The sequence below is a fragment of the Hirundo rustica genome, chromosome 12 (assembly GCF_015227805.2).
Source record: "Hirundo rustica isolate bHirRus1 chromosome 12, bHirRus1.pri.v3, whole genome shotgun sequence".
NCBI lineage: Eukaryota > Metazoa > Chordata > Aves > Passeriformes > Hirundinidae > Hirundo > Hirundo rustica.
Window position 1 is genome coordinate 6,150,633 of NC_053461.1, and position 26,414 is coordinate 6,177,046.

The 26,414-nt window shown below is 49.2% G+C and overlaps 3 protein-coding genes across 16 annotated transcripts in view; all 3 read left to right on the forward strand.

The window, feature by feature from the left end:
- The window catches only part of DOCK3 (dedicator of cytokinesis 3), a 183,938-nt gene extending 172,790 nt beyond the window's left edge, over positions 1-11,148 (forward strand). For 9 of the 14 annotated variants that reach the window (XM_058422182.1, XM_058422188.1, XM_058422185.1 and 6 more), the window contains 5 exons: positions 915-1,033; positions 1,969-2,056; positions 5,368-5,490; positions 6,072-6,154; positions 6,637-11,148. In XM_058422182.1, the coding sequence (XP_058278165.1) occupies positions 915-1,033; positions 1,969-2,056; positions 5,368-5,490; positions 6,072-6,154; positions 6,637-7,143 (920 nt within the window). In that variant the 3' untranslated portion in view covers positions 7,144-11,148. The remainder of the gene's footprint in view (positions 1-914; positions 1,034-1,968; positions 2,057-5,367; positions 5,491-6,071; positions 6,155-6,636) is intronic. The other 5 variants (XM_058422187.1, XM_058422190.1, XM_040076029.2 and 2 more) reach the window with 2 other exon arrangements.
- Positions 11,149-15,297: 4,149 nt separating this feature from the next.
- MANF (mesencephalic astrocyte derived neurotrophic factor) lies at positions 15,298-20,040 on the forward strand. The gene is made up of 4 exons (XM_040076735.1): positions 15,298-15,461; positions 17,721-17,848; positions 18,597-18,738; positions 19,693-20,040. Exons 1-4 carry the CDS (start codon positions 15,374-15,376, stop codon positions 19,875-19,877), a joined length of 543 nt encoding a protein of 180 aa, XP_039932669.1. The 5' UTR covers positions 15,298-15,373; the 3' UTR covers positions 19,878-20,040.
- A 361-nt stretch (positions 20,041-20,401) lies between these two features.
- Positions 20,402-23,430, forward strand: RBM15B (RNA binding motif protein 15B). The gene has a single exon (XM_040076700.1). The coding sequence runs from the start codon at positions 20,402-20,404 to the stop codon at positions 23,147-23,149; it is 2,748 nt and encodes a 915-aa protein (XP_039932634.1). The 3' UTR covers positions 23,150-23,430.
- Positions 23,431-26,414: the final 2,984 nt, after the last annotated feature.

A 26,414-nucleotide genomic window follows, 5' to 3' on the forward strand; every position in this document is an offset into this window, starting at 1 on the left:
ACGTGTATCAGTAGTGTCAGATTTTAGGAAGTCTCTAATGAGAATCATTCTTCTGGCAAATCCACTGTCAGCTGTTGCACATCAGAAGGTACATTGTTACGTGGCACTCATCTTCAAGAACACGAGTCCCAAGTAATTCCACCTGCCAGGAAGCTGTTACATTAAGTACCCCAATATCTCGTCATACAGTTGTCATTAACAACAATACAGATAACTAATAGATAAATCAAGCTTATCATTCTTAGTATAAATCTCTAAGCATTGGTAAATGTCTGGTATCATCAAAGGACTCAGGCCAGCAACACAGTAGTAATCATCATTACAGCAGCATTGTAAGCAAAGTGCCTCTCACATTTGTAGAATATGCTGTTTATTACTGGGGTTGGTTTGCTTTAACAAGAGGAAGCTGACCAAGATAGCTTCAATTAAATGGCAACACTTATCTCTATCCAGAACCAAGGAATAAAGTATTTTCCCACAGATTTCTGCTTTAACTGAATGGTGTATGTCAAGCTTTTATCCCTTTCTCCCACATTCAGTCCTAAAATCCACAATTTTATGGCATTTCTGTAACTCTACAATATTTATGGGGCAAGGGCACCACCACAGCTAATTCCACACATGCCCACTTTTTTTAACGTTTTAAAGGAAGCACTTTGCAACATACACCTAGAGCCACGCACCTTACACGCCCTACGTGGTATGTCCTTAATTGTACGCAACCAGCCAGTTCTCCCTCCATCCCCGTGCTACGCACCCACCAACAGCCAGCTGCTTAGTGGGCTCAGCGCCGTGTTTGAGTCCTGTGAGCTCGTGCATCCCAGCCAAGAGCACAGGAGGACTGAGATCCCCGGGCATGCAGAGACATGGCTGTCGTTTGTCCCGTGTACGTGATTTTTCTCACTTGTTTACAGGCTCTCCCTCTCTACCAGATAAGTACCGCCACTCTCGGGAGATGATGATGTTGCTGCCAGCCCACCGGGACCGACCGAGCAGCGCCATGTATCCCGCAGCTATCATGGAAAACGGACAGGTAGCAGCTCGCGTCCCTTCTGCGTCAGTTCAACCACCTGAAACTGTGGCTGAACTTTTGCTGGCTTTGACCACCTTAAAGCTTTTTTAGTTTTGGAAAGCACACCAACTTAGGATTGTTTTCAGAAGTGAAGCAGAACTCCTCCAATTAATCCACCCCTGGAGGCACCCACTGTGATGGTTGAGTGATACAAACTGTAGTGACTATTAAAAGAGCAGATATGTCCTGTGAAAATGGACTCTCTTCCCAGCTTTATCCTGTGAGCCCTGGTCCATTGCAAGTAGTCACAGCATTTTCTTTATTTGTTTAGAACCATGACCATCCATCCTGCAGTCGAGCCTCCAAGTTGATTCTAAATTAATTTATGGTGATTTCCAGAGGTATCAAAAACAATGAGAGGCTGAAATAATATACTGATACAGAGTCTCCAAAAAAATCTGTGCCCTAATTCCTCCGGACAAATTGAAAAGGATGCCTATATATAAGCATTTAAATCTTGCCCTGGCCTGCCCTTCTGAAGGGAATCTCCAGATCTTGGCCACTTATCACACTTCAGTTTGCATTGCAGTGCTGTCTCAAAGCATGCAAAGTCAACGCTCAAACAAAACCAAAGATAAGCCTCGGAGGGCAAACAATGTATTTCAGCTGCTAACGGGCACAAGGCCAGGCTAGAGCTAGTCTGAAATAACTCCTCCAGAGGGCAGAACTGTGGGCTCTCAGCGCTGTTACACCCCAGAGATGAGATGAGATGAGATCCACTCACATTGCACTGCAGTACCTGCCAATGTGGCATAGCCTAAGGTTCCCAGGGAATCCTTAGTTAAAAAAACTTCTTTGCTTAAAAAAAGGAACACAAAGTCCTCATGTTGCCCCAGCTGCTCTGTAACTTTTGGGGGTTTTTTTTAACTCTTCTTTGCTGATTTCTTCTCTCTTAGCCTCCAAATTTCCAGCGCGCCTTGATCCAGCAGATGATTGGACCATGCAAACCTTGCAGTGATCCCAACCTGTCTGTGGCTGAGAAAGGTACTCCTTTTCCTGTTCAGCATGCATGCTTGCTAAAATATTATTCCTCTGGTCCTGCTACAGCAAGTAACAAATGGGCTGCTACATTTCCTGGCAGAGTGCATTTCTCTCACACTTTTCTAATTACCAGTTTAATTAACTGGGCCTTCTTTTCAACCTACTGTCATTTCAGAGCCTTCACAGAAGGGTGGGGTGACACAAACCTCCCTGTTTCAGAAAGCTTTCTGAGTTTAACATTTTGTTATTGAAACAATTCCTGCAGCCTTTGTCAAGCAAACTTGCAAAGCAGCAAATGAGAAGTTATCTAAGAACAGCACAAGATTTGGACTATATTTTTTATTCATGAGTTATGCTGTTTTTTAATACACATTTATTGCTCAAAATACAAACAGTCCCTGTAATCCCTCTCTGAGGTAGTTTTATATTTATTTATCATTATGAATATATGCTTTTTTTTAAACTCATTCCTTTGAAAAAAAAAAAAACAGGCAGAGTCCCTGCAGGGAAAAAAACAAAAGCTGAAAGAGGACAAAGAATTTGGTTTAAGAGAAAAGGAGCAGCTTGTGAAGGAGGTGACATGGACAAAACGATGGGCTCAAAAATTATCTGAAAGGCAGCATTCTGAAAAAGCAGAAAGGGCAAAATTCCTGAATCAAAATCTGAGACAAGGAGGCTGCCTAAGCAAGCAACGGTCATGTGTGGCTGGGAAAAATGGTATTTTAAAATATTTTTAAGGCCAGGAAAGACCACTGCAATTCTCTAATCTGACCTACATCATACACTCAGATTTTTATCTGTCTTTTTATTTGAGTAACTGTGCCAGAACTAAACTGTACCTTAAAAAAAAAATTGAAATTTTATTTTAGAATTTCTAATAAATCAGAATCCCCTACTTCAACATGAGCAGTGCAGATTGAAACCAAACAGCAGTTCTGAATAAATGGCAGAATGATGACAATGATGAGTGATGACAAGAGTTAAGACTAAGGGCTGGAGGGATTAAGAGCTCCAGCTTAGCCAAACTCATTTGAACCAAACTTACGACAGAGATGGTCGAGATCTTTGTACTGGACAGGAGAAAGATCTGGAAAAGGAAGGCAGAAAAATATTTATTGTCTATCTAGGAAAAAATACTTGAATTTGTATCAGTAGGTGATACTCTGCCGCAGTGTGGTATTCAGTGCCAAAAGATCAAAGACAGAATCCCTAAGAAGCCACAACAGATACAGGTGATGCTCAGTGGGGATGGTGAGGCAGGAATCCCAGCTCTTGTGTCTGACTGGTGGCAAAATGCAGTTCCAGGTGCTGTTGGCAGGCCTGACCCTCACCACTCGATGTAGTTGGGATCCATCTGCCCTGGATTTTGTGAGCAGTCATGGCCCTGACTTCCCCCACCCGCTCCTGGCAGTGTCAGAAGTTCTGCTGGGTAATTCCCAGTGACAGGGGTGACATCACTTGCCCGGAGCAGGATGGGTCAAATGAAGCTTCCCTGCTAATTAAACTTGGCCACCGAGCCACTGAACAGTCACAGAGAGAGACGTGGGCTAAGTCACAGCACCGGGAGCTCCCCGCTTCGCTTCTTCCCTGAAGCATTTTGGCCAAAACACTGGTTTTAACGGGCAGCAGCCACTCTTCAAAATCATCTCACCTTCTTCCAGCACTCCTAAATACTCAAAAAGCTGTGAATGAGGGAACACTGAGAAAGCAGAAATGGATTTTTCACTGGGGTGCCGTGTGTTCTTCTTCACATTCTCATTCTGCATCTCAGTGTTTTAAAAAAAAATCCAGAACAACAAGCACAGCAATAGTTTTACAGGCCTAACAAATCAAGTTTTCTGTCCTGTTCACTTGATGCTGGGATATGCCAAGAGAGATGAGCAAGGCTGCCACTGCTGTGCATCTTGTCCCTCTGTTTTAGCCCTTTGACACCAATTGCGGTAATGCAAATTAGAGCACTCTGGCACGTATACAGGGAAAACCATCTGGAGCCACATTACTTGTATAGAGAGGTAGGCCCTGGTTTGAACCTGTTCTCTGTCAAGATTCTTATTGTCTCCTTCATATGCCTTTCTCAGGCTGAGAGTCTCTAAAAAAAACATTTACTTTTATATTTTCATGGCATTTGTTCCGTCTTGTGAAGCTGTCACTTTGTGATCTTTTTTACTTTAGGGAATTTTAGGCCTTGGAGAACCCGTGCTTGTGCTAACTCATGAACTAGAGAGAAAAAAAAATAAACCTTTCAAAGTCATTTTAGAAAGAAATGCATCAAAAATGGCTGCAGGCATTTTAATTAAGGAGAAATCCTCTTCAGATGTCAAACTCCATGTTTATTTCTCCAGACTTCCATTTTGCAAACTGAAGATGGAAGAAGCTATTTTCATTTCAGTTTTCTTTGACAGGCTCAATTAATTACCTTTTTTTCCTTTCTTTGCTAATCTGAAAAAATCGCAGTTGCTTATCTGTTTTTAAATAAACATACAACTATCGCTTGTCTCCTCTCAGAATAAATCAAGTCTTGTTTGGAAGGAAGGAAGGTGCATTTTAACAATGATCAAGGTTGACAGAATTCTCAAGATCTTGAAAAAGGTTCATGTTCATGTCAAGAAGCAGCTTTTATTTCTATGAAAACCAAGTCCATGGAGATGAGATTCACTCTCTGTTAAATGCAGCTAGCATTGCTCTCTCTGTATTTCCCGATTCACAGACTTGATCTCTTCAGGAGACTTTGTAATACAAGGAGGCCAAACTGTTGTCTTGAAATATTTTGTCATCAAAGTTCTTGATCAACTCTGTAGCTTAGTAAATTGGAGCTTCGAAGTTATTTCTGTTTGCAACAGATTGAAATGGATTGAGGTATAACTTCCTTCGTGTCCTCACAGCCTGCAGTGCAGCCACAGGCAGTCCTGTGTTTCCAGAGGGTTTTGCCATGCTATCTTTTCACCGCTCCCCACCAAGCAGGACAGCTCACACCTGCGATCCAGCCACCGTTCCATTGGTGGAATTTCATTTTTACCTCCACACCGATTTGCAAAGAAACCTGCCAGACTCCTACTGCTCTTCAGATTTGCTAGAAATGAGCCCAGGGATGGAGGGGAGCCGGGCAGACTAACCCTGCAATCACCTAACTCTCACTTCCTTAACAAAGCATCTCTAAACTTAACACTCTGTAGCCTCTCTGTGCTTTCAATCCTGCCATTCACTGAGTCCCCGGAATCTGTGTCTCTGCTGCTGAAGAGCACACTGGAGAGCCAGTGCTGACCCCACAAACTCCCAGTCCTGTTACCCCAGTCACATCTGTTTCAATCCTTCAGCTGTGCCAGCAGCACCCAGTAGCTGGAGCCTGGACAGCGGAAGCCGAGAGGCGCTGCCATTCCTGTCTGCCCACGCTGGGAGCATCCTGGCCCCACCAGTGCCTCCCCGAAGCCTGCCCCATGGTAAGGACGTGCCCAGCAGGCCTGCTGCAAATGCCTGCAGTCATACACGCACAAATCCAGACCACCTAAAAGCTGACTATAGCCTTAACCCCCCAACTCTGTAAAAACAACCACCCCATAGTCTTTCCTGGTCTGCTGGTTTTCAATTTTTTTTTTTTTTTTTTTCCCAAATCTTCAAATTCTTGCTAGTCCTTAAGCAATGTGGACTTGTGTGTACTTAGGCACTAAGAATTAAGTGTGAGAGTGCTGAAGCTTGCTGTGGCTTCTTACCAATGACCAACTTTAGCAGTAATTTAAGCTTACAAAACTATTAAATGAAACTTCAAATGTTCATTGTTTAAGAGCCTGTTGCCTTGCCATGATCCTTGATAATGGAGCAGTGAAAAACTTCTCTTTGCACTTAATTTCTCCTTAGCAGCCTGTGTGTGACAGATGCACTCCGCAGTACCCATCAGACAGGCAGCCCTAGGCTGCAGTTAGCGGCATCTGGAGCTGTTACCTGGCATTGCAGAGCTAAACCCAGCTCTGTGGCTGCAATGAAACAGCACAAGTCTGCATTTCTGACCCTTGTCTCGTTCCAGGACACTACTCACTGCACTTTGATGCCTTCCACCACCAGCTCAGTGATGCTCCTCCAGCACTGCCCGCACGAACGTTGCGCAAGGTAATGGCAGGAGAGCAGAGAGGGATGTAGGACAACGAGCTCCTGAAAGGGACTGCCCCCTTCTCTGCTCCCACCAAGCAGCTTCTGAACACAGAAACACTATTTTTAACATGCTACTAATTTGAGAAAATATGCACATGAGAAAACCCACTGAAAGCTCTTAACCTATTCCACAGCTGAATGCTATAGAAATAACTCACGGGTTGTATGTCCTTCCCTTTTCCTTTTTGCACTGTATGCTGTGATTTCAGCACCCCAATTATCACCTCAGCTGTTGTTTCTCTAACAGCTCTGGTGTTGTTGAGTGCACTTGTCTGCCCACAAGTGGTACTTCCATACATGTAAACCAATAGTCCTTGACATTCTGAACACAAATGGAACTGTGCAGTTTTTAACACTGTCAAAAGCTGAAATGGGGATCAACATATAAGATTGAGCATTGCCTCCTTTGATAATTTTAACCTGGTTTTGTTTCTCTCCAGTCTCCCCTTCATCCTATCCCTGCATCGCCCACCAGTCCGCAGTCTGGTCTCGATGGCAGTAACTCCACTTTATCCGGCAGTGCCAGCAGCGGTGTCTCTTCCTTGAGCGAGAGCAATTTTGGACATTCTTCTGAACCACCCCCTCGCACAGACACCATGGATTCTGTGCCCAGCCAGGCCTGGAACACTGATGAAGATCTAGAGACACCCTACCTCCCTGTCAGGTACAGTCTCTCTGAGCCCGATGTCCTGGAGTCGCTCAAATCCCAGCCATGCCGAAGCCACTCCGCTCCATCTGGAGTCATTCCTCAGGACACCATGGACCCTCCTGCTTTACCCCCCAAACCTTACCACTCCCGGCTGCCGAACATGGAGAACGAGGAGGGGATGATAATTGAAGATGATGACAAACATCGCCCGTTGCATCGTAAAGTGTCCCAACCAGTGAGTGCTGGAAAGGAAGAGCAGGCCAGGGTGGCATGGGAGCACGGCATCAGCGAGCAGTAGGGACAGCTCCTGGGACGCAGCTGGCATTGGCATTCCAGGTCTGGATACGACACAGAGAGCAGGACTCGGAGAACAGCAAACCGATTTTCTACTGCCGCAAGGTTATGTCTGAAGCCCACAAAAGCAATTGGGCCAGCATGGCAGGTTGCTGCTTTCCTTTTTAATTTCTTTTTACACCTTTCCGTTATGTTTTTTAACTTTCTGTGCAGTGGACAGTTTATTCCTTCTGCAGTTTCTTAACCACATCATACGGCATACGAGCCATAGAGACTTGCAGAAGCTGAAAAATACAATTTTAAGTGGAGGGAAAAACGGGGGGAATGTGGCAAGTTGATTTTGAACCTGCTTTCCTCCCAGTTCTGAGACGCACATGAGTAGAAGCAGTTGCACTAGGGACATATTTCTTTGCTGTACAGAATTGAAAGCTCATTGCTGAAATCAGGGATTCTATGAACTGTCAGGCTGGAAGGTGCATGAGCTGCAGGCAGTGGAAAGATGGCAATTCTAAGAAGAATTTGGCTCTTTTGAGAGCAGGATTGTACATATCTGTGCAGTGATCTCCCTGCATTGGTTCATAGGTGCTGAGGCAATCTAAGCAGTGCTGATGCACTGATCTCCAAGATATCATTTCAAACAAACTCTGCCTCCTTTGTTTTTTATGTACTGTTTCATTTCTTAAATTTTGCTTTCACTGGCTAAGCCAACCTGCTTTTCTCATGGGAATCATGTTATTCATCTGTGCTACCGAATGAGAGGAGGTTGGCGGCTACTGGAGCCACAACCTCATTGTAGGCCTTTCCCATGCCCAGCTTTGGGCAGGCTGTTGACACCAGCATTTCTATTCCAGATTAAAACAAAACCAACCAAATTGAGTTTCTCATGCCACAAACTGGTTGATGACCCAGCCAGTAAAGAAAAGGTGGCTTAAATGCATCATATCCAACAATCCTTGCCTCAGGGCTGAACATCATAATTCTCACCAACTTCCATCACCCAGGAGCTGAGATTCATTCCTGTTAACTAAAAAATCCTCAGTCCCTCCCAACAACACACTGCAGCTGGTGTGCAGAAAGAATCTCCCATCTCTCAGAGCAGACAGAAAACACCAAGGCTCAAGCAATGGTATCAAGTGTACACCCCAGAGTCAGGGACCTTAAAGGACAGTCAGGACCTGTAAAGAACAAGTGTTTGTTTCCTCTTTTGCTTCTTTAGAATGTGTAGTAAGAGCTGCTGCTTTTCTCTTCTGGAAGGTTGATTTCTTTTTCTCCTTAGGCAGCAGTACAGCCTTTCTCCATCCCATGGTTTTTTATTGATTAGCTCTAGAAAGGGCTGAAGAACATTGGGAGGGACACCAAGCCACACCACACAAATTAGAACTGTGCAGAGCTAAAGACAGTACAGGTCTATGAACCCAAAACATGCCTTTTAAAAGGAAAAGAAAAAAATCTGTGGGTAGTATTGTTCTTTACAAAGAACAGATCTTGGTTCTACGAAACCTTTTATTCCTGTTTTCATACTTTTCAAGAAGTTTTCAATCAAAATAGTATCAAATATTTAATGTTTTTAGATGAACAAGCCACCTTCCTTTCCCTTGCCACACCCACACACATTTCAGCCTTCCTATACCCTTTCACCTGCAGACTGCAAAGCACATTGTAGAATGGAAACAGCCCTCCCTCTTTCCTACCACTGACAAATCTGAAGCACATTCAAATAAGACCTCCATCATATAAATTAGTGCCAGAAACAGGAACAGCACTTGAGTTACTTCTTGAATTCTTGCCTAACCGCTCAGTTTCTCCTGCTAAAAACAGCATAAAGAAGCAAAAAAGGATTATTATAAACTTTTACAGGTCACCTTTAGCACTACCTCTAAATACAGTGACTGGGCAGAGTACATGGTTTCTGAACTGGCTAAAGATGGTCTGGCTGTATAAAGTCTGGACTCAGCAGTTGTATGAAGGGGACTACAAGAGGATTTGTTTGTTTTCTTTCTCAAGCTCTAGCCCATGCAAAACTAATAAGTTTGGATTTGTTTCTTAAATGGCCTATTTGGCTGGAACAAAGTCTCTCTTGCTTCCTCTATTTTGTTACTAACACAGGCAGCTTGTAATCATTATATCACAATTTAAACAATGATAATAAAATCTGGCCTATAGTGGATGTTTCATCTTTAGCAGGAAGGAGAGTTCTCCAATGCTAGGACAGTCTTCAATGTTAACAAACCAAGATGGATCTCTGGTATAGAAAAAATGTAGGAAAACAACTGACGTGTTCAGTCAAGGTAAGTCAAGGTAATTCCTTAGAAAAGGGTGAAATGTTTTCACATACGCTATCCTCCAATCCCACTGAGACTCTTCCAGTGAAGTTCTTAAAAGAACTAAGTTTTAATTCCATCTCCCTTGCCCCCATTTCTGTTTTTTTCCTGGCAGCAAGACTAAAAGTAGTAAATGTAGTGACTTACCGAGCTTCCTTAATGCGAAAAACCAGCAGGTCTTGCAAATAAAACTTCGCAGAACCAAGAATGCAATTACCATGGGACTGAGTCCCAGGCAGCTGGAAAACCTGCCCACCAGAGCTCTAATCAGTCTCTGAAAATGCATCATCCCACTCTGATTAGAGACCTGGTACAACAGCAGTGGGTCCATTTGGGGAGTCCGGCATTCCTACATATTTGCAAAGGTTTGAAGATCAATCAGGTGATGTATACAAATACCTAATTTATGGCAGGTCCACAGAAAGAAGGGTGGAATAAATTGCTGAATTTACCAAATTTTGCCTCTTTGGAGTTAAATTTCTGTTATTCTGTCTCCCTTTTCAGTGTTTGCCTTAAAGGGAGCAGAAGATAGAAAGACTATTATTAAGATTTTGTGAATATTGGAACTAATATTGCCTGGAATTACTATTTCTCTGTAGGGTGAGGTGTCTTTTTGCATAGTACAACTCCAGCATCAAGCTCAGTCCTGGCATAGGTGGAAGCAACAGCAGTTGTTGCACTTGCCCAACAGGATTTGAAGATTCCTTGTATAAACCACAGCAACAGGATGTTTTGAACAGGACCTTGACATTCTATACCTAACTCTAATTCAAACCTCAGTGTACTTGCCTTCATTGGGTTTTCTTTGCATAACAAAGTAGCATGTGCATTCCTAAGAAAAATTGGTGGAATTCTGCTATAAATCTCTCCATCATCAGTGTACCTGCTGGCCCCATCTGAAACAAAACTGAGAAAGAAGGAACTACAGTGGTAGAAGAAAAACAATTAAAACAATTTCTCTGAATCCTCCTTTTTTTTTGTTTTGTTTTTTTTTTTTTTTTTTGTTTGTTTGTTTTTTGTTTTTCTTTCCCCCGATACTTGGGTTGGTTTTATTGCTGTATGCAAGACTCAGATTCTTTTCTGTATTCTCCTCTGTTTGGTTTTTAGTTTACTTACCCTTTTTTACGTAAGGGATATTGTATATCCCTTCTGTGGGAGTATCAGCCAAAACTGGGGAGGCTGGAGAGAGCAAGAGCCTTTGGGAAACAAATTATGTGATATTTAAAATTTCCTCTGGTCATGCTTCTTTGTAAATACCCCCATTTGAATGCTGTGTATTTGTACAGGAAATTGAGCAAAAAATGTATAGATTGTGATGTCTGACTGGTATTCTGCCCTGTAAATGTGTTTTTAACCTCTGGCATTCTGTGCTTATTAAAAAAAAAAGAAAAAAAAAAAAGGCAAAAACCTCTAACCACTTCTCTTTTGTGTATTCATGTTTAAAATAAAATGAAAACAGCTATCTTATCTATAATGGAAATCAAATTCAAAAGGAAAAAAATTAATTTGTACAAGTGTCCTAAAGGTACTTCATTGTATATATTGTGATAGCATGTTTCCAGAAGCAACAAATAAGTGGTGTGAATTTTAGATGTAAATATCTGCCGTTTGTTTTGGGTTCCTTTCCCTTACCCATTCACTCGACTGCTGTGATGTGGAATTAAAGATTAATACCTGATATTAAAACAGTACAGCTGTATGGTCATTGCTGTCCTCGAGGCAGGGTTATCCTCAGGCTGCTCCAAACCTTCCCAAGAGAAAAGGAACAGCCCTCACTTCCCACCTTTGCGTAAATTAGAAAAATGGGGGACAACCAAAAGGACACTGTGTGTGGTGAGGGAAGTGCTTCCCTGTTACTCTTTTAGCTGGCAGTGTTATTAAATACCAACTTTTTGAAGCAAGCAGCAGGTACGGCCCCCTCCTGGTCTAGTCAGGTAAATGGACATGGCACTTGGGACAGCCCCAGGCAGAGTTCTGGGGCAGTGCTTTCAGAGACAAAGCTCTCCCGAGGACAGCTGTGGAGGGGCTGGGTGCCACTTCCTATCACTATCTCACTGCCTAAAAGACTGCTGCTCTTGGATTGCAATAATACTTAAATACTGATCATTTTAACAGAATAGATGTGAAAGAATAGTACTTAAAACATGAAGGAACACAGGATCTGGGAATTCAGTGCTATGGTGACTCCTACAGCCTCCTAATCTCAAATTTTCTTCCATTACCACTAGTAAATCAGGTCATTGTACAGGAGACAAAATAACTCATTTAATGTCTTGACAAATCAACAAAAAAACTTCTGAAGTCTGTCTCAAAAGACATTTAGCAGCAAGTCTGACTCTGACTCTTCAGCTAGCCCCAGGATGTACACGGACTGCCAAGGCACCTTTGGCACACACCAGGTACAAATACTGAAAAGAGAAACTGTAACACAGTACTTCAGTGCACCTAAAGTATCAAAGTGTGGCTCAGCTAAAATCTTCACCTGATGCCTGAAGAAGTCTGTATTAGGCATAGAACAGAATCACAGAATCATTCAGGTTGGAAAAGATCTCCAAGATCACCAAGTCCAACCTTCAACCAAATACCACTCTGCCCTCTAAACCATATTGTGAAATGCCACTTGGTTTTTGAACACTTTCAGGGATGGTGACTACCATTTCCCTGAGCAATCTGTTCCAGGGCTTAACCATCCTTTTAGTGAAGAATTTTTTCCTAATACCCAACCTGAACCTTCCCTGGCACAACTTGAGACCATTTCCTCTTCTCCTGTCACTGTTCCCTGGGAGAAAAGGCTGACTTACGTCTGGCTACAACCTTTCAGGCAGCTGTAGAGAGAGATAAGACCTGAACACCCTGAACATCCTGGTACCCTCAGCCACTCCTCCTAGGACTTACGTTCCAGACCCTTCACCCCATCTTCAATCAGACCCTTTGAGACTGTTTCTAAGCCAGCTTATTAAATCTTATTAAATCTAAGTAAGTATTTATTTATTCAGATAAAAACTATTAACCAAGCACAGGAATTAAAAACTGTGTTTTGGCACAACAAAAGATGTGTGAAGCCCTCAGCTTTAAACAAGAGTTAGAAAAATACTCTAGTTTCTGTTAAAACCAACAGAATGATTTTTTCCGTGCATTTTTTTAAGCTGCCACTAGTCAGATTGAAATCTAAATCCCACGTCCAAATACCTCTTCTTATCTAAATAAGAAAACTGCAGCACAGTTTCAATATATGACTTGCCCGACTCAGTATGAATTTCATTACAAAGCTGATAAGAGGAGAAATTAAACCTCTAGAAATGACTCTAACCTGGTGGATGAAAGATTCAGCCTTGACACCCTATGCATAAATGTGCCTCCATTTGTAGATGATTCTTAAGAAGCCATGGACACAAACACAGCTCACAAGGCAGAGTTCTGAGCTCAGGTGTCTTATGAGAACCTTCACACACCACTTCTCCCTTTTGACAGGCTTTACTGTCAATCCCACATAAATTAACCCCAAATTTGGAATAGTAGATCTATTACACTTCTTCTATTCAGCATACACTCACAGCAGTACTACATTACCTTTTCCCAAACTGCTTCCTCTCCCCCTGACAGAATTCAGTTCTTTGTCCTCGCAGCCCAGCAGCCGATGCCGTGCCCTTCATCCTGCCCTGGCTGTAAGAGATTTGAGCCAGCACAGCCCCAGCCCCCAGAGCTGCCAGGAACAGCTTCTGTTTACCTGCACTTCCACTGACTCCAATCCCCACAGGTCCACCAAGCCAGATTACCTCTCCAGCACACTGTATTGGCTGAGAAGGTTCCAGGCAGACCTTAGAGCACCATCCAATGCCTAAAGGCATTCCAAGAGTGGCAGAGGGATTTTGGACAAGGCCCTGGGGTGATAAGGACACAAGGGAATGGCTTCACAAAGACCAGGGTTAGATTGGATACCAGAAAGAAACAACACTGAGGACCAGCACAAGCTCTCCATCACCCAGGTTGCAGCCAGGACAAACCCCTAATGCTCCAGAGAGACAGGGCCTGGAGGGTGGTAGAACAAACAGAGCCCCAAAAACCTCACCATGGATCGAAAACAAGCACAAGGTAAAATACAAGGAATCTATTCTAGCTGCTGAAACAAACTATAAATAAAAACAAGGGGAAAAAAACTAACAAAAAGAGTCCTTGTTCTTCCTCAGACCCATTTGAGGATCCCATATTGAAATACAGAGGCTCATTTCCCAATCCAAAATGAAATAAAATCACTCCTCTCCTGCTCCATAAAAATGTATAAAGTTCCTAGTTTGAAGATGTTTCATAACTGCACTGTTTTGATAGGTAAACTCATGACCCTCCTAAAGTCTCCTAATTCCAAAATTTAAGCCCTATTTCCACTTAATTAAGAAGCCACTTCATGTCAGTTATTTTGGCCTCTATCCTGATAGAAAGAAACAAGGACACTTTAAGCCATCACTTCTGTGCACAGCTAAGTGACTTTAGTGGGCAATGAGGGTAAGTTTCAAAAAGCCAATAATCTTCCTAAAGTATACTGATATTGAGTAATTCTGGAAAGCATTATGGACTGGCTTAATATATTAATATTGATCTTAATAACCATATATGGAGAGATAACAAGATCTAGAAATGTGCAAAACCACCTCTCCTAATAAACACACGATGTACTCTCACTGGCAATCAGTGTCCTAATTACTGCTCACCTGCTGTGACCTTTCCTGAATCAGGCGCTCCTCCTCCCCACACTGCCTGTCTCTCCTCGTCAGGCTTATCACTTGCACCTGATGAGCTGCAAGAAAATTCTGATTAGGCGCTGCCCCACCAGGCTGCCTCAAGAGCCGCCTGTGCAAGAGAGCCCAGGGAGCTACATGGAAGCTCTCCTGCTGAAGCACGGGGCTGTGTGACTTTGCCTCTCCCTTCTTTCACTGGAATGATAGCCCAGGATACACGGAGTTACACGTAAAGCCACACGAGAAGTTATCAGCAGGCGTGTGCTCCTCTCCCAGCTTCAAGGCGATTTCAGTTATAAACTCAGTGTTGGGGATTGTGGGAGGTCGTTAACAGCACAAACTATGAGGGCTTTTGGAACAGAATATTCTGAGTTGGAAAAGACCAACCCCTAGCCCCAGAACAGGACAACCACAAGAATTGCCCTAAGTCCCTGAACAAAAGGTAACAGGCCCAGTGACTAAGATATTAAACTGGAACTAAACATCAACCAAAACACACATACACACAAAAACAAACAAACAAACAAAAAACAAACAAAAAAACCCCCCACTTTCTGCAAAAACACCCAACCAAGCACACACATTGCTGCCATTTTGAGCTCTCAGCTGTCCCACCTCAAAGCATCCAGTCCTTGTACCTCACAGGGTGTACCCAGAGCCACCCGTGATGGTCGTCCCCGTCAAGGCACCGAGCCCGTCCCTGCCGCTCCCACCCCTCACGGGACACCCATCCCACGCGGCTCCTCTGCCCCGCCGACTCCACGCTACTCGGGGGCCTCAGCGACCCCTCAGCCGCACCTTCCGCTGCCCCACACCGGCCCGCCACAGCCGGGAGACGGGTGGAGTGTGCAGCCCGGGCCCCGCCCGCCCAGTGGTGCGAGGATCTACCCCTTTCCAAGATGGCGCCCGCAGCAGCCGTCAGGGAGCGCTCGCGAGGCCCTTTCCCGTAACAAAGATGGCAGCGAGGGGGGGCGGGGACCCGGGCCGCGCGCCGGCCCTCCGCCGCCTGCTCCCAATCAGCGGCCGCCAACTCTCTCGTGGAGGCGGTGGCGCGGCCAATGGGAGCGGAGAGCGTGGCGGCCGGGCGGGGAGCGGGCCAATGGGGCGGCGGCGGGGGCAGCCGGCGCGGGGCGGCGGTGCCGGGGGTGCCGGTGCGGCGGGCTCTGCCGGGCGAGGCGGGATGCGGGCGGCCCACGGGCTTTGCGCGGCGCTGGCCCTGCTCCTGCTGCCGGCCGGCGGCCGAGCGCTGCGCGACGGGGACTGCGAGGGTGAGTGCGGACGGGTCCGGCCCGCGGGCACGGCGGGGGGAGGCCGCTCCTCGCCGTCGTCTCCCGCGGTCTGGCCCGTCCGCCGGGCTGTGGGGTCGGGACGCGGAGCAGCCTTGGCGCTGTGGCAGCCGCGAGCGACAGCTCGGCCGCCGGGGCCGGGCCGGGCCGGGCCGGCGGGAGCGCTGCCTCCAGCGGCAGGAAAAGTCTCCCAAGTCCGGCCAGGTGCAGGCGGGCCGGGCTGGGCGCCCCTCGCAGGCGACCGGTGCTGGGCCGGTGCTCGGGGACGTCCGGTGCTCGCGAGTGTCCGGTGCCGGGGCGATGCGCCGGGCGGCGCGCGGTGCGAGGGGCGGGGCTTCCAGCCGTGCCCCGCTCCGGGGACGGGATCTCCCTCCCGACGGTACTGCGCTCTGCCGGGAAGTTGCCGGTCCCTCTCCACGGGCTTAGCGGTGGAGTCTCCACGGGAAAGAGAAGCGACGACTCCGAGAGACCGGACCGTCTCCAGGCCTGGAGATCAGCCCTGTGGCAGCTCGGCGGGGCGGAGCTTCCGGCCGGCTGTTCCGGCCGGGTGACGGTGACCAGGGCAGGGTTACTCACCCGGACCTCGCCGGGACTCCCCCTTTAGTCATCACAGTATTACGTTCATGGAGTGCTCGGAGTCCTCTCAGTGCGCTCAGCCAGGAGCCGTGAGCACCTGATCAAATCAAGTCTCGCCCTTTGTGTACCACGAAATACAAACGCCTCGGAGGTGGAACCTGTTGAGCTGCACAGCAAATTAAGCTGCTCCTGTGCAGTGAACTGAACAGATTCCCCAAGTGAAGCAAAAAGAACTTAGGTGGGGCTCTCACTGGTTGAGAGTTTGGGATAGTAATATCCCTCCTCTATGGTAAGACAGAGTGAGGGGAGGGAACCCCGTAAATCAAAACTTCCAGCTGCTGTCACAGCACTAGGCTGGAAACGTGTTTCTGTCCTACGGTGGCTGTCAGTGTCGCTGCCTGCAGCAAGTTCTTTCTTCCCAAGATTTTCAGCTTGCAAGAGCTTAAAGTGGCCATCAGTGTCTGTGACTGGCGATAGACTGGTGGGAGGTAAATAAGGGTGCTGTATGCATACAAAAATGTTTTCCAAAATGGCCCACGTTATAATTAGTTCTAGTTTTAATATAATGAGAGTGCATTTCTACTCAGTCTGTGATGGCCATACTCCCATTTCCTGTCCTGCCCAATTACTGTGCCAATGCATTGTGTTCTGAGTTGAACACAAACTGCTAATGACAATATTTGTCAGTCCCTTCCTGCTGGGGTAAACACACCCCATAAGAGACATAACTCATGCCTGTTCCTTAGGGGCAGAACAGATCCTGGCACTCATCTTGCATGGGAAGGTGTGAGAATCCCCAGGTGCTGAGCAGGAATTGGGGGAGCTGCAGAGTGCTCGCTCCGGGTGATGCTGATATCCACAGATGAGCAGCAGGATGACCAAAATCTGACACTCAGGGTGTCCCTCAGTCCTCCCAAGGCTGCCTGCCCTCCTTGCCAGCCACACATGGGGCTACTGCACTTTGGAGCACGTGTGGAACGACTGCTGCCAAGGGAAGGAGCAATGACCAAGTTGTGCAGCCCTTCCCATGGGCAGCAACCTGGATCTGTCCTCTCAACTGCAGCTGCACTTGTGGGAGTTGCGATATGTCTAAGAGTCTTCCCTCCTTCCATCTGAAACCGCATCAGAAGCTTGTGGAAATGAAAGAAGGACAAAGGTGCCATGTGTACATAGCATGGGATCACATTTCTTTTTCTCTTGGAAGTAATTTCAGCTGAAGCAGCCTGGTAATCAGTGATACCCTGTTACTGAAGTCAGCACATGGGGAGTCTCAGAGGATTATGTACAGAGTTGGTTTTCTGTCAGCACTGGGTTTGACTCCTGTGTTCTTACAAGTTGCTTCCCAAAGCAGCAGGACAACTTAAATATACATTTTTTTCATGGGTGTGGTTTTGTATCCATCATATGATCCTGTGCTCACTCGGGACAATGTACAGACCCCTGGACACTTCCATGGATCTCATTTCTCAGATTGTCACAAACCCACCAAAAGTACCAGGGCACGTTGTTGATTCACGTGTGCTCTGAATGACTTTCGGAACCATGGGTGAAGTTCAGAAAAGTTCTGTTATCCAACCCCCCAATTCCATTTCCCTACAAATGTCCTCTAAGAGCTGCCATGAGATTACTGCTCTGGCTGATAACTCCATCTGTCTTTCCTTCCAGTGTGTGTCACATTCCTGGGAAGGTTCTACCAGAGTCTAAAGGACAATGACGTTGAATTCACACCTTCCAGTATTGAAAAGGAGCTCTTGAAATCCTGCAAAGAAGCAAAGGGCAAAGAGAACCGCCTGGTAAGTAGTGGGGGGTCAGTAATATTTGCCTCCTGCAAATGAGGGGAAACTGAGTTTGTACGATGTGGCTTCCCAGGGGCTGTTTTTGCTGCCTCCATGGCTACAGTTGGTCCTGTATTTTTTGTAGGAGAGGACTTGAGGAGTTCAATCTCTTTACTTAAAAAAAAAAAAAAAAAGGAAAAAAAACCACCACCCTCTCAACAGGGATTGGACTGGCTGGTATTTCACTGTTATTGAAGCACTGGAGATTACAAAGCTTTTGTTTGCTGTAGGGCTTCCCTGTCCCTTAAATGGTATTTGGGGTGCTATATAATCTGTTAAAATATTTATACTCTTTGGCTGTTTAGCTGAAAGCTAAATAAAGGACAACCAAATTGCCCTAACTAAAACCAGAGGCAAATTGTGAATGCAGAGGCCCAAGGAAAAGGCCCTGAACTCTCCTCAGAGAATACAGGGATACCATCTGACAAACTGAGGGGGAACACTTCAGAGAGGCTCTTTGAATGAAGACTGTCCAATTTTTATAAAGTTAAGAAACAAGACCACCAGCCTCAGCAGCTGTAAAATCAGTGGAATGGAAAACACCTGCTCAGTATTCTGGGCTCAGTTAGGTTCCTTTCGCCCAGCTCTGGCAGTCCCCTGTAACAATAAACATCCAGCTGCAAAATCAGATGAGGACAGGGACAGAGAACTGCTTTTAGAAGCTTTTTTCCCATGCATGCCCACTTCGCTTTTTTCTTCCCTCTAGTGCTATTACGTTGGGGCCACAAGTGATGCCGCCACCAAAATCATTAACGAGGTATCAAAGCCCATGAGTCACCACATCCCTGTGGAAAAGATCTGTGAGAAGCTAAAGAAGAAAGACAGTCAGATCTGTGAACTAAAATACGGTGAGTTGCCTGCACAAGAGGAAATGCCCGTGATTTGTTGGGGTGTGGATCACTGAGGGTGAAGCAACATCCTAAAACTATTCAGTCCTGAGTTCTGTAGCCTAGTTAGGTTGCACAACCTCAGTTGCTCTCCATGAACACCCTAGAGAGTCCCATGGAGATACTCAGGTAAGATTGCTGGCTGATAACCCTTCCTGGCTTCTGCAGGGCCTCTGAGCAGCCCTGGAATAACTAAGTCCCAGGTGTAGCAGGACTGCTGCGCTCACATTGCTGTGTGGAATGTCGTGTTTGGGAGGGTGTGTGGTACAGCCTCTGCTGGCAGCTGGGGGGATGTCACCGTGCCGGGGCTCAGGGCCTTGGCTGAGCTCTGCAGTCCCAGCTGCGCTCCTTTTCCCAGCATAGGGGTGATAAATGCTGCTTTCTCACCTCCTCTGATGTCTCCTCAGAGCATTCCACTCTCTGTTTCTCATCACCTTCATTGAACTCGTGTTCCCAGATGACTCGTCTTCCTGAAAAGACTAATACAAAAAACAGGCATAGAAATGCCTCCTTCTGCTTTCCCTTATTGCTGCCCTTGCACCCCCTGGAGACACCCCTTGGATTGTGGGTCTTTATACTTCTTATTTCTCCTACTAAGGCCATGTTGCTTCCTGAAAAAGCTTTTTGTTGTTGTCACTTTTTTATCTTTCCCTTGAAATCATTCTTCTACATTTCTTTTATTCAGTGGAAGAGAAGTGTTGCTGCTCGTATAATAAAGGGGCTTTCAGGGCTATTGTGGAACTCCCACATCTAAACTGCAACCAAGCTTTCTGTCTTCTAATTATTTTAGCATTAAGAGCCTTATCTGCTGTCCAAAACCTTAGACTTTCCTTCCACCCCCGGCACCTCTCCCCCTTGGGTTTTGGCTTCCTCACCCACCTGGCATGTCTGAGTACAGCTCTGCTCTCCCCGCAGACAAGCAGATCGACCTAAGCACCACCGACCTGCGCAAGCTGCGCGTCAAGGAGCTGCGGCGGATCCTGGATGACTGGGGTGAGGTGTGCAAGGGCTGTGCCGAGAAGTCCGACTTCATCCGCAGGATCCACGAACTGATGCCCAAGTACGCGCCGAGGGCGGCCGGCGCCCGGACAGACCTCTGAGTGCCGAGACCGGGGCGACTCTGGGGCGATCCCGGGGCTCTGAGGGGCGAGACCGGGGCTGCGAGGGGACTGTGAGGGGCGACCTCGAGGCTCTGAGGGGCGACGCCGGCCCCGCGCTTTGTACGGGACTTTCATTAAAGTTCTCCGGTGTGCACCGGGCGGAGCCGTGCCGTGTGACGTGATTGCGGGACACGCCCCTCGCCACACCCCGCGCCCGCCGGGTCCTGACATTCCCCGTCCCTCCCGCCCTCGCTCCGGCCGCGCACCGGCGCCGCGCGCGCCCCCTCAGCCCGCCGAGGGGCGGGGCTTCGCCGCTCGCCCTGATTGGCCCGCCCGGCCGCTGCGCGCGGGCGGCGGGAAGCGCCGTGTGACGTCACGCCCCCGTGACGCCGGCTTGCGGCGCGGCGCGCGCGGGGCGATGACGTAGGGCCCGCGCGGCGCGGCGGCCGGAGCCGCCTTCGCTCCCTTTTGTCCAAGATGGCGGCGGCCGCCGGAGGCGCCTCCTGAGCCGCGGGCCCGGCGCGATGAAGCGCGGCAGCGACCGCGACTCGAGCCCGCCGGGGGCCGCGGGCGGACGCGCGGCCGCCGCCGCCAAGCGGCCCCGCGACCGCGACCGCGAGAGCAGCAGCCGGCGCGGCCCGCACCGCAGCTCGGGCACCTCCCGCAGCAGCCGGGACAAGTCCACGCCCGGCGGCGGCGGCGGAGGCGGCGGCGGCACCACCACCAGCGGCGGCGGCGGAGGAGGCGGCTCCAGCTCCCGCAGCCACCGCGGCGATGAGCGCGCCGGCGGCGGCGGCGACTCGAACCACCGCCCCGCGGGGAGCGGCTCGGCCTCGGGCGCCCGCGGCGGCAGCCAGGCCGCCCCGTCGTCCTCCTCCTCCTCCTCGTCCCGGGCGCTCGGCGTGCCCAAGGCCAAGGCGCTGCCGGGCGCCGTGGTAGCTCCGTCGCTGCTGCTGGCCGGGCCGCCGCCGGGCGCCGCGCCCTCGCTGCTGCTGGCGCCGCTCGGGGGCTCGGCCGGGCTGGCCGGGGAGCCGCCCGGCTCCTGCGAGTACAAGACGCTGCTGGTGAGCGGGCTGAGCGCGGCCCTGCCCGACCAGCTGCTGGAGGACGGGCTGTTCCGCCTCTTCCAGCGCTTCGCGGGCGGGGGCGCCGGGGACATCAGCGTCAAGCTCTCCCACACGCCCGAACTCGGCCGCGTCGCCTACGTGAACTTCCGACACCCCGGGGACGCCCGCGACGCCCGCCGGCACGCCCGGGCCCGGCAGCTGCTCCTCTACGACCGGCCGCTCAAGGTGGAGCCCGTGTACCTGCGCGGGGGCCGGCGCAGCCGCACGCCGCCCCCCGCGCCCTCCCCGGAGCCGCTGGGGTACCTGCCGCCCCTGCACAGCGCCTACCAATACAAGCAACGCTCGCTGTCGCCGGTCACCAGCCCCTTGCTGCGGGAGCCGCGGCCCCGCCACGCCGCCGCCGCCGCCTTCGCGCTGGAAGCGGCCGCCATCGGGCTCTCCCGGGAGCGGGAGCGGGCCCTGGATTACTACGGGCTGTACGATGAGCGCGGCCGCCCGTACAGTTACCCCATCGTGGCCGAGGAAGACCTGATGCCAGAGGACGACCAGAGAGCCACCCGCAACCTCTTCATCGGCAACCTGGACCACAACGTGTCAGAGGTGGAGCTGAGGCGCGCCTTCGAGAAGTACGGCATCATCGAGGAGGTGGTGATCAAGCGCCCCGCACGCGGCCAGGGCGGCGCCTACGCTTTCCTCAAGTTCCAGAACTTGGACATGGCTCACCGGGCCAAGGTGGCCATGTCGGGCCGCGTTGTGGGCAGGAACCCCATCAAAATCGGCTACGGGAAAGCCAACCCCACCACCCGGCTGTGGGTGGGGGGCCTTGGCCCCAGCACTTCCCTGGCCGCCCTGGCCAGGGAGTTCGACCGCTTTGGCAGCATCAGGACTATTGACTACGTGAAGGGCGACAGCTTCGCTTACATCCAGTACGAGAGCCTGGACGCTGCCCAGGCCGCCTGCGCGCAGATGAGGGGCTTTCCCTTGGGCGGACCGGAGAGGAGGCTCCGGGTGGATTTTGCCAAAGCAGAAGAGACAAGGTACCCGCAGCAGTACCAGCCCGCGCCGCTCCCCGTGCACTACGAGCTGCTGGCTGACGGGTACAGCCGGCACCGGAGCCTGGAGCAAGACTTGAGGGTGCGGGATAGGACTCCTCCGCACCTCCTGTACTCGGACAGAGACAGGAGCTTTGTGGAGGCAGACTGGGCCAGCCCTGCCAAAAACGCCGAACGCAGGAACAACCTGGAGAGCTACAGCCGGTCCGTGCGCAGCCGGAGCGGGGAGCGCTGGGGCAGCGACGGCGACCGCGGCGTGCCCAAACCGTGGGAAGAGAGGCGGAGACGCCGGAGCCTTTCCAGCGACCGCGGGAGGACTACTCACTCGCCTTACGAGGACAGAAGCAGGACAAAGGCCGGTGGGCCAGCTCTAGACCGCAGCCCTGACAGGGCCCGCAAGGAGAATCACACTACGGAACCCGGAGCCGAGAAAGAGCAGAGCAACTCGCTCCAGAACAATCGTCACGCGGCTGAGGAGAAACCCCATCGCGAGCCAGCCGACGCTCCCCAGCCCAAAAAAAGGGACAGCGAACGCAATCATCGAACTGGTGAATCGGAATCAAAAACTCACGAGGAGCCAAAACCCGAGACCAAAAAGCTAAAGAATTTATCAGAGTATGCTCAGACACTGCAGCTTGCTTGGAACGGGCTTCTTGTGCTAAAAAACAGCTGCTTCCCCACCTCTATGCACATCCTGGAGGGAGACCTGGGTGTCATCAATGGACTCCTCAAAGACCATTCATCCGGCGGGAAGCTGACGCAGCTCAAAATCGCTCAGAGACTTCGGCTGGACCAGCCCAAGCTGGATGAAGTCACCCGGCGCATCAAACAAGGCAGCCCCAATGGCTACGCCGTGCTCCTGGCCACCCAGTCCGCCCCAGCAGGGGCAGGGGCCGAGGGGACCTTCCCTGTGGTAGAGCCTGGCTTGCAGCGACGGCTTCTCAGGAATCTGGTCTCCTACTTGAAACAGAAGCAGGCTGCTGGGGTTATCAGCCTGCCCGTGGGAGGGGCGAAGGGCAGGGACAGCACAGGCATGCTTTACGCGTTCCCTCCTTGCGAGTTCTCTCAGCAGTACCTCCAGTCAGCACTAAGGACATTGGGGAAGTTAGAAGAAGAACATATGGTGATAGTTATAGTCAAAGACACTGCCTAGCCCACACTGTCTTTTCAAATTCCATGTTTTCTTTGTGTGTCACACAGCCCAGTTGTTTTTAAGGCTGATCATTTTGGTTGAGGCGCAAAACACCTTGACCGAAGTGGTAAGATTTTTAGTTTCTAATTAATTTTAATACCTATAATATCTATTAAAATTTTAAATAGAGCCCATTTTATTCGTTTTTAATATGTGACACTGTCCGCTGTTGTTCTGTATTTTTATTTTTTAACTGTATGAAAAGTTGTCAGTAAAGCCTTGTTCACTGATGGATTTCTAAACTTGTGCGGTATCCGAGTTCTTCTGGTGCAGGAAGGGTGAGTTCCCTGTGCTGCAGCCCAGTTCAGTTCCCAGATCCCAGCCTTGAGCACTCCGTTCATCTTTAGATGTGTCCTGCAAGGTGGGAGAGAAAGGGGGGGTTCTTTGTGCTGTATCAAAGACTGAAAGGTTGGTTCTCTTTTTTTATTTTTTTTTGTCCTGTTTGCTTTTTATTTCGTAAATTTGAGTCTGGATGCTTTGCTGTTGAATTTGAGAACAGAAGCTTCCCAGGAAGCCAGCTACCAAGGAAGCAAATCCTGATCAAGAATAAAAGTGTTTTTCATACACACCAAAAAATTAGTTGATACTTGGCAAAAAGTTTGCTACTGAGGAGTGGAGCATACATTCACGCTGGTGAGGTTTGAGACCGCCTGGCACCTGTCTCAGTTATAGAAGTTCTTGGATAAAACAAAAAAGGTCTGACATTCCCAATTTTTATAAAAGGCAAAACAAGCAGAAGGAAAAAAAAGGTAATTTAAGGGGGAACCTTCTTGGGCCCATATTCCATGTGGACAAGCCAGGGGCATGAAGGTGTTTGGTGAGCTGGAGGTGCCCGTTTGCAGTCAATCATGTTGTACTACGTGAAATCCTTTATTGAAAGATAAACGGCTGTTTGGGTTTTGTTTTCTAAAATTTAAATTCGTTTGCAGGCTTACAAAAAAAGACGGAAACTTGTCTGGCTGAGAATGTGTCCTGTTACCACAGGTGACCTGTGGCAGAGGAACCACTAGAGATGAAAATCTGAGCTCTGAAATGGGGTTGATCCATCACCTTTGCTGTGGAATGAGGTGGTTGGCTGGGAGGCCAGACCCTTGGAGTGCTCAGCAGCATAAGGATGTGGTGATGAGTCCGAGTTGGAGTTAAAATCAACACGGTTCCGTTTGGGGATAGTTTTATTTTTTAGAATTATGCCTGTAGGTTTTAGGAGACTTACAGAAAATTGTGTGGGATTAAAAAGGCTACATTTTAAAGTTTCTTTAGATTTGCAGGTGTTTTTTTGTTGTTTTTCTCATGGTAAGCAAGCGAACAAATTCATGGGAGAACCAGACAACTCGAACCAATCTCTGTGACCCAGCAACTCGCTGAGGGTTGCCAAAAGCCCTTCTAAACCTCTCAGGTATGATTGCTGTCATGACCTATTTAGTAGGGAGCGTAACTCAGTCTAGCGATGCTTTTATTTTTCACTTTTTAACCCCGCAGATGTAGGGACATCACCAGCTGATGATGGGTTATTAATAACAACTGCTCGCTTTGTTGGGGTGGGGGGTTGCGTTTCATTCGATGCCTCTTCCGTGAAGGCACGGGTCAGAGGGGAGCTGAGTGCTCCACTGGGGACAGCAGGGCTCCAGGAACGCGCTGTGGGAGCAGAGGAGCAGCTCCAGTGCCCGCAGCAGCCGGGCTGCACTGGTGGCACTGGGCTGCCCGGGTTTCACAACGCGTTACAGGGTCACCCACTCCGCCCTCGTGAGTGAGGCCCCGATGCTGTTGTAAGGCAGACGGTGCCAAATGTCAACAATTGTTACGGTTTGGTGTTATCTGAAACCAGGTGCTATTAAATACCCCTCTGGCCGGTCCCAGAGCGATTAGAGCCTTTTGTGGGAGTATCCTGCCTTGGAGGTGTCCGGGCAGCTGGAGACACTGGGGTGGTGGTGCTGTGCTGTGGCCTTGTGTGTGTTGTGGTGTGTGAGTGTTAGGAAGGGGAAGGAAAAAAAATCAGTGTATTATGAAAGCTGCAACTGTTTGCTGGCAAAGCAAAGGAACAGCCCAAAATCCCCCATCTCCCACTTTCCTTGTGAACTAAGTAAATAATAATGCGGGGTTGTTTAGCAGACAAAGGTTGGGTGAGATTTGAATGATGGGATTTCTGTTCCCAGAGAGGTGGCTGATGGTTGTAAGCATGGGAGACCAACAAATCTCCCTCCTACCAAAATGAACAGGTGCAACGGAGAAGTTGGAGAGTTACAGAAAAAACACCTGGGAGAGAAGCAGCAGCTTCAGGTGGTCTGACACGGTGGACCTGAGCCTTCCCTGCTCCCCAGAAGGCAAGGGAGCCACACCATGGCTTTAACAGACTGTGCCAACGCCAAAGGCCCATCCCATGTCCACCATCCCCTCCTTCACCGATGCATCCAGGCTGATTCCAAGAGGAGCAGACCTGAAACAGGGTTGGCAGTTACAGCAAAATAACTCTGCTGGATCTTACAGCATCACAGACTTAAACTGGGATGGGCAGCAGTTCTAGGGAGACGACATGATGGGGAGAGGCCTAAGCTCCTTGGTGATGCTGGAAGGTGCTGGCTAGGGCAGTGCTGGGGTTATTTTCGGGGGGATGGTGCCTTTCAGCCCAGTACAGTGGGGCAGTGAGGTGATAATGGCAGGGTAATGGTGCCTGGCTCCTCGGGGGTGACTGAAACTCAAAGGGCAGAGTGTGAGATGGTGGATGGGCTGGGCTCAGAGTGTTCGTGCTTAGCCTGAGGTACCCCATCTTTTATTCTAAGCATCCATTCAGCAAACACAAGGCCTCTCTAACAGCAGTTTCTGGCTGTCTTTCCTACTGAAACAGGGATGAGGGCTAACCCTAGACGTGTTCTGACCAGTGCTGATGAGCCTCAGTCCTTACCATCAGCTACTGCACTTGGCAAGGTTTGTACGCTGCTCTCCCAGCCTTGGCCTGTGGGAGATGTTTTAACCCCAGCCCTGCAGGGATGTGCTGCTCCCTCCCACAGTGCTGTCAGGGCATTCCACAGGCTGCGCTCCATGGAAAGGTGTTACATTGCACCAAACGGGCCAAGCAGGGACTCGGGTCCCAGTGCAGTGACCACGCTGCCAGGAGGGCACAGGCTGTGCTGGGCTCCTCTGCTCACATCGTGGGAGGAAACGGCATCATCCCTGCTCCCCTCTGGTGCAGGAGGGTAGGAATGTGTCTTAGCCAGCTGGCAGGACATTT

What these genes read in the sequence shown, in the direction of transcription:
- MANF (XM_040076735.1), top strand. Translation starts at nt 15,374, where the DNA reads ATGCGGGCGGCCCACGGGCTTTGCGCGGCGCTGGCCCTGCTCCTGCTG. An exon ending in GCGCGACGGGGACTGCGAGG is followed by an intron (nt 15,462 to 17,720) that starts GTGAGTGCGGAC and finishes CTTTCCTTCCAG; the next exon opens with TGTGTGTCACATTCCTGGGA. An exon ending in GATCTGTGAACTAAAATACG is followed by an intron (nt 18,739 to 19,692) that starts GTGAGTTGCCTG and finishes CTCTCCCCGCAG; the next exon opens with ACAAGCAGATCGACCTAAGC.
- RBM15B (XM_040076700.1), top strand. Translation starts at nt 20,402, where the DNA reads ATGAAGCGCGGCAGCGACCGCGACTCGAGCCCGCCGGGGGCCGCGGGC.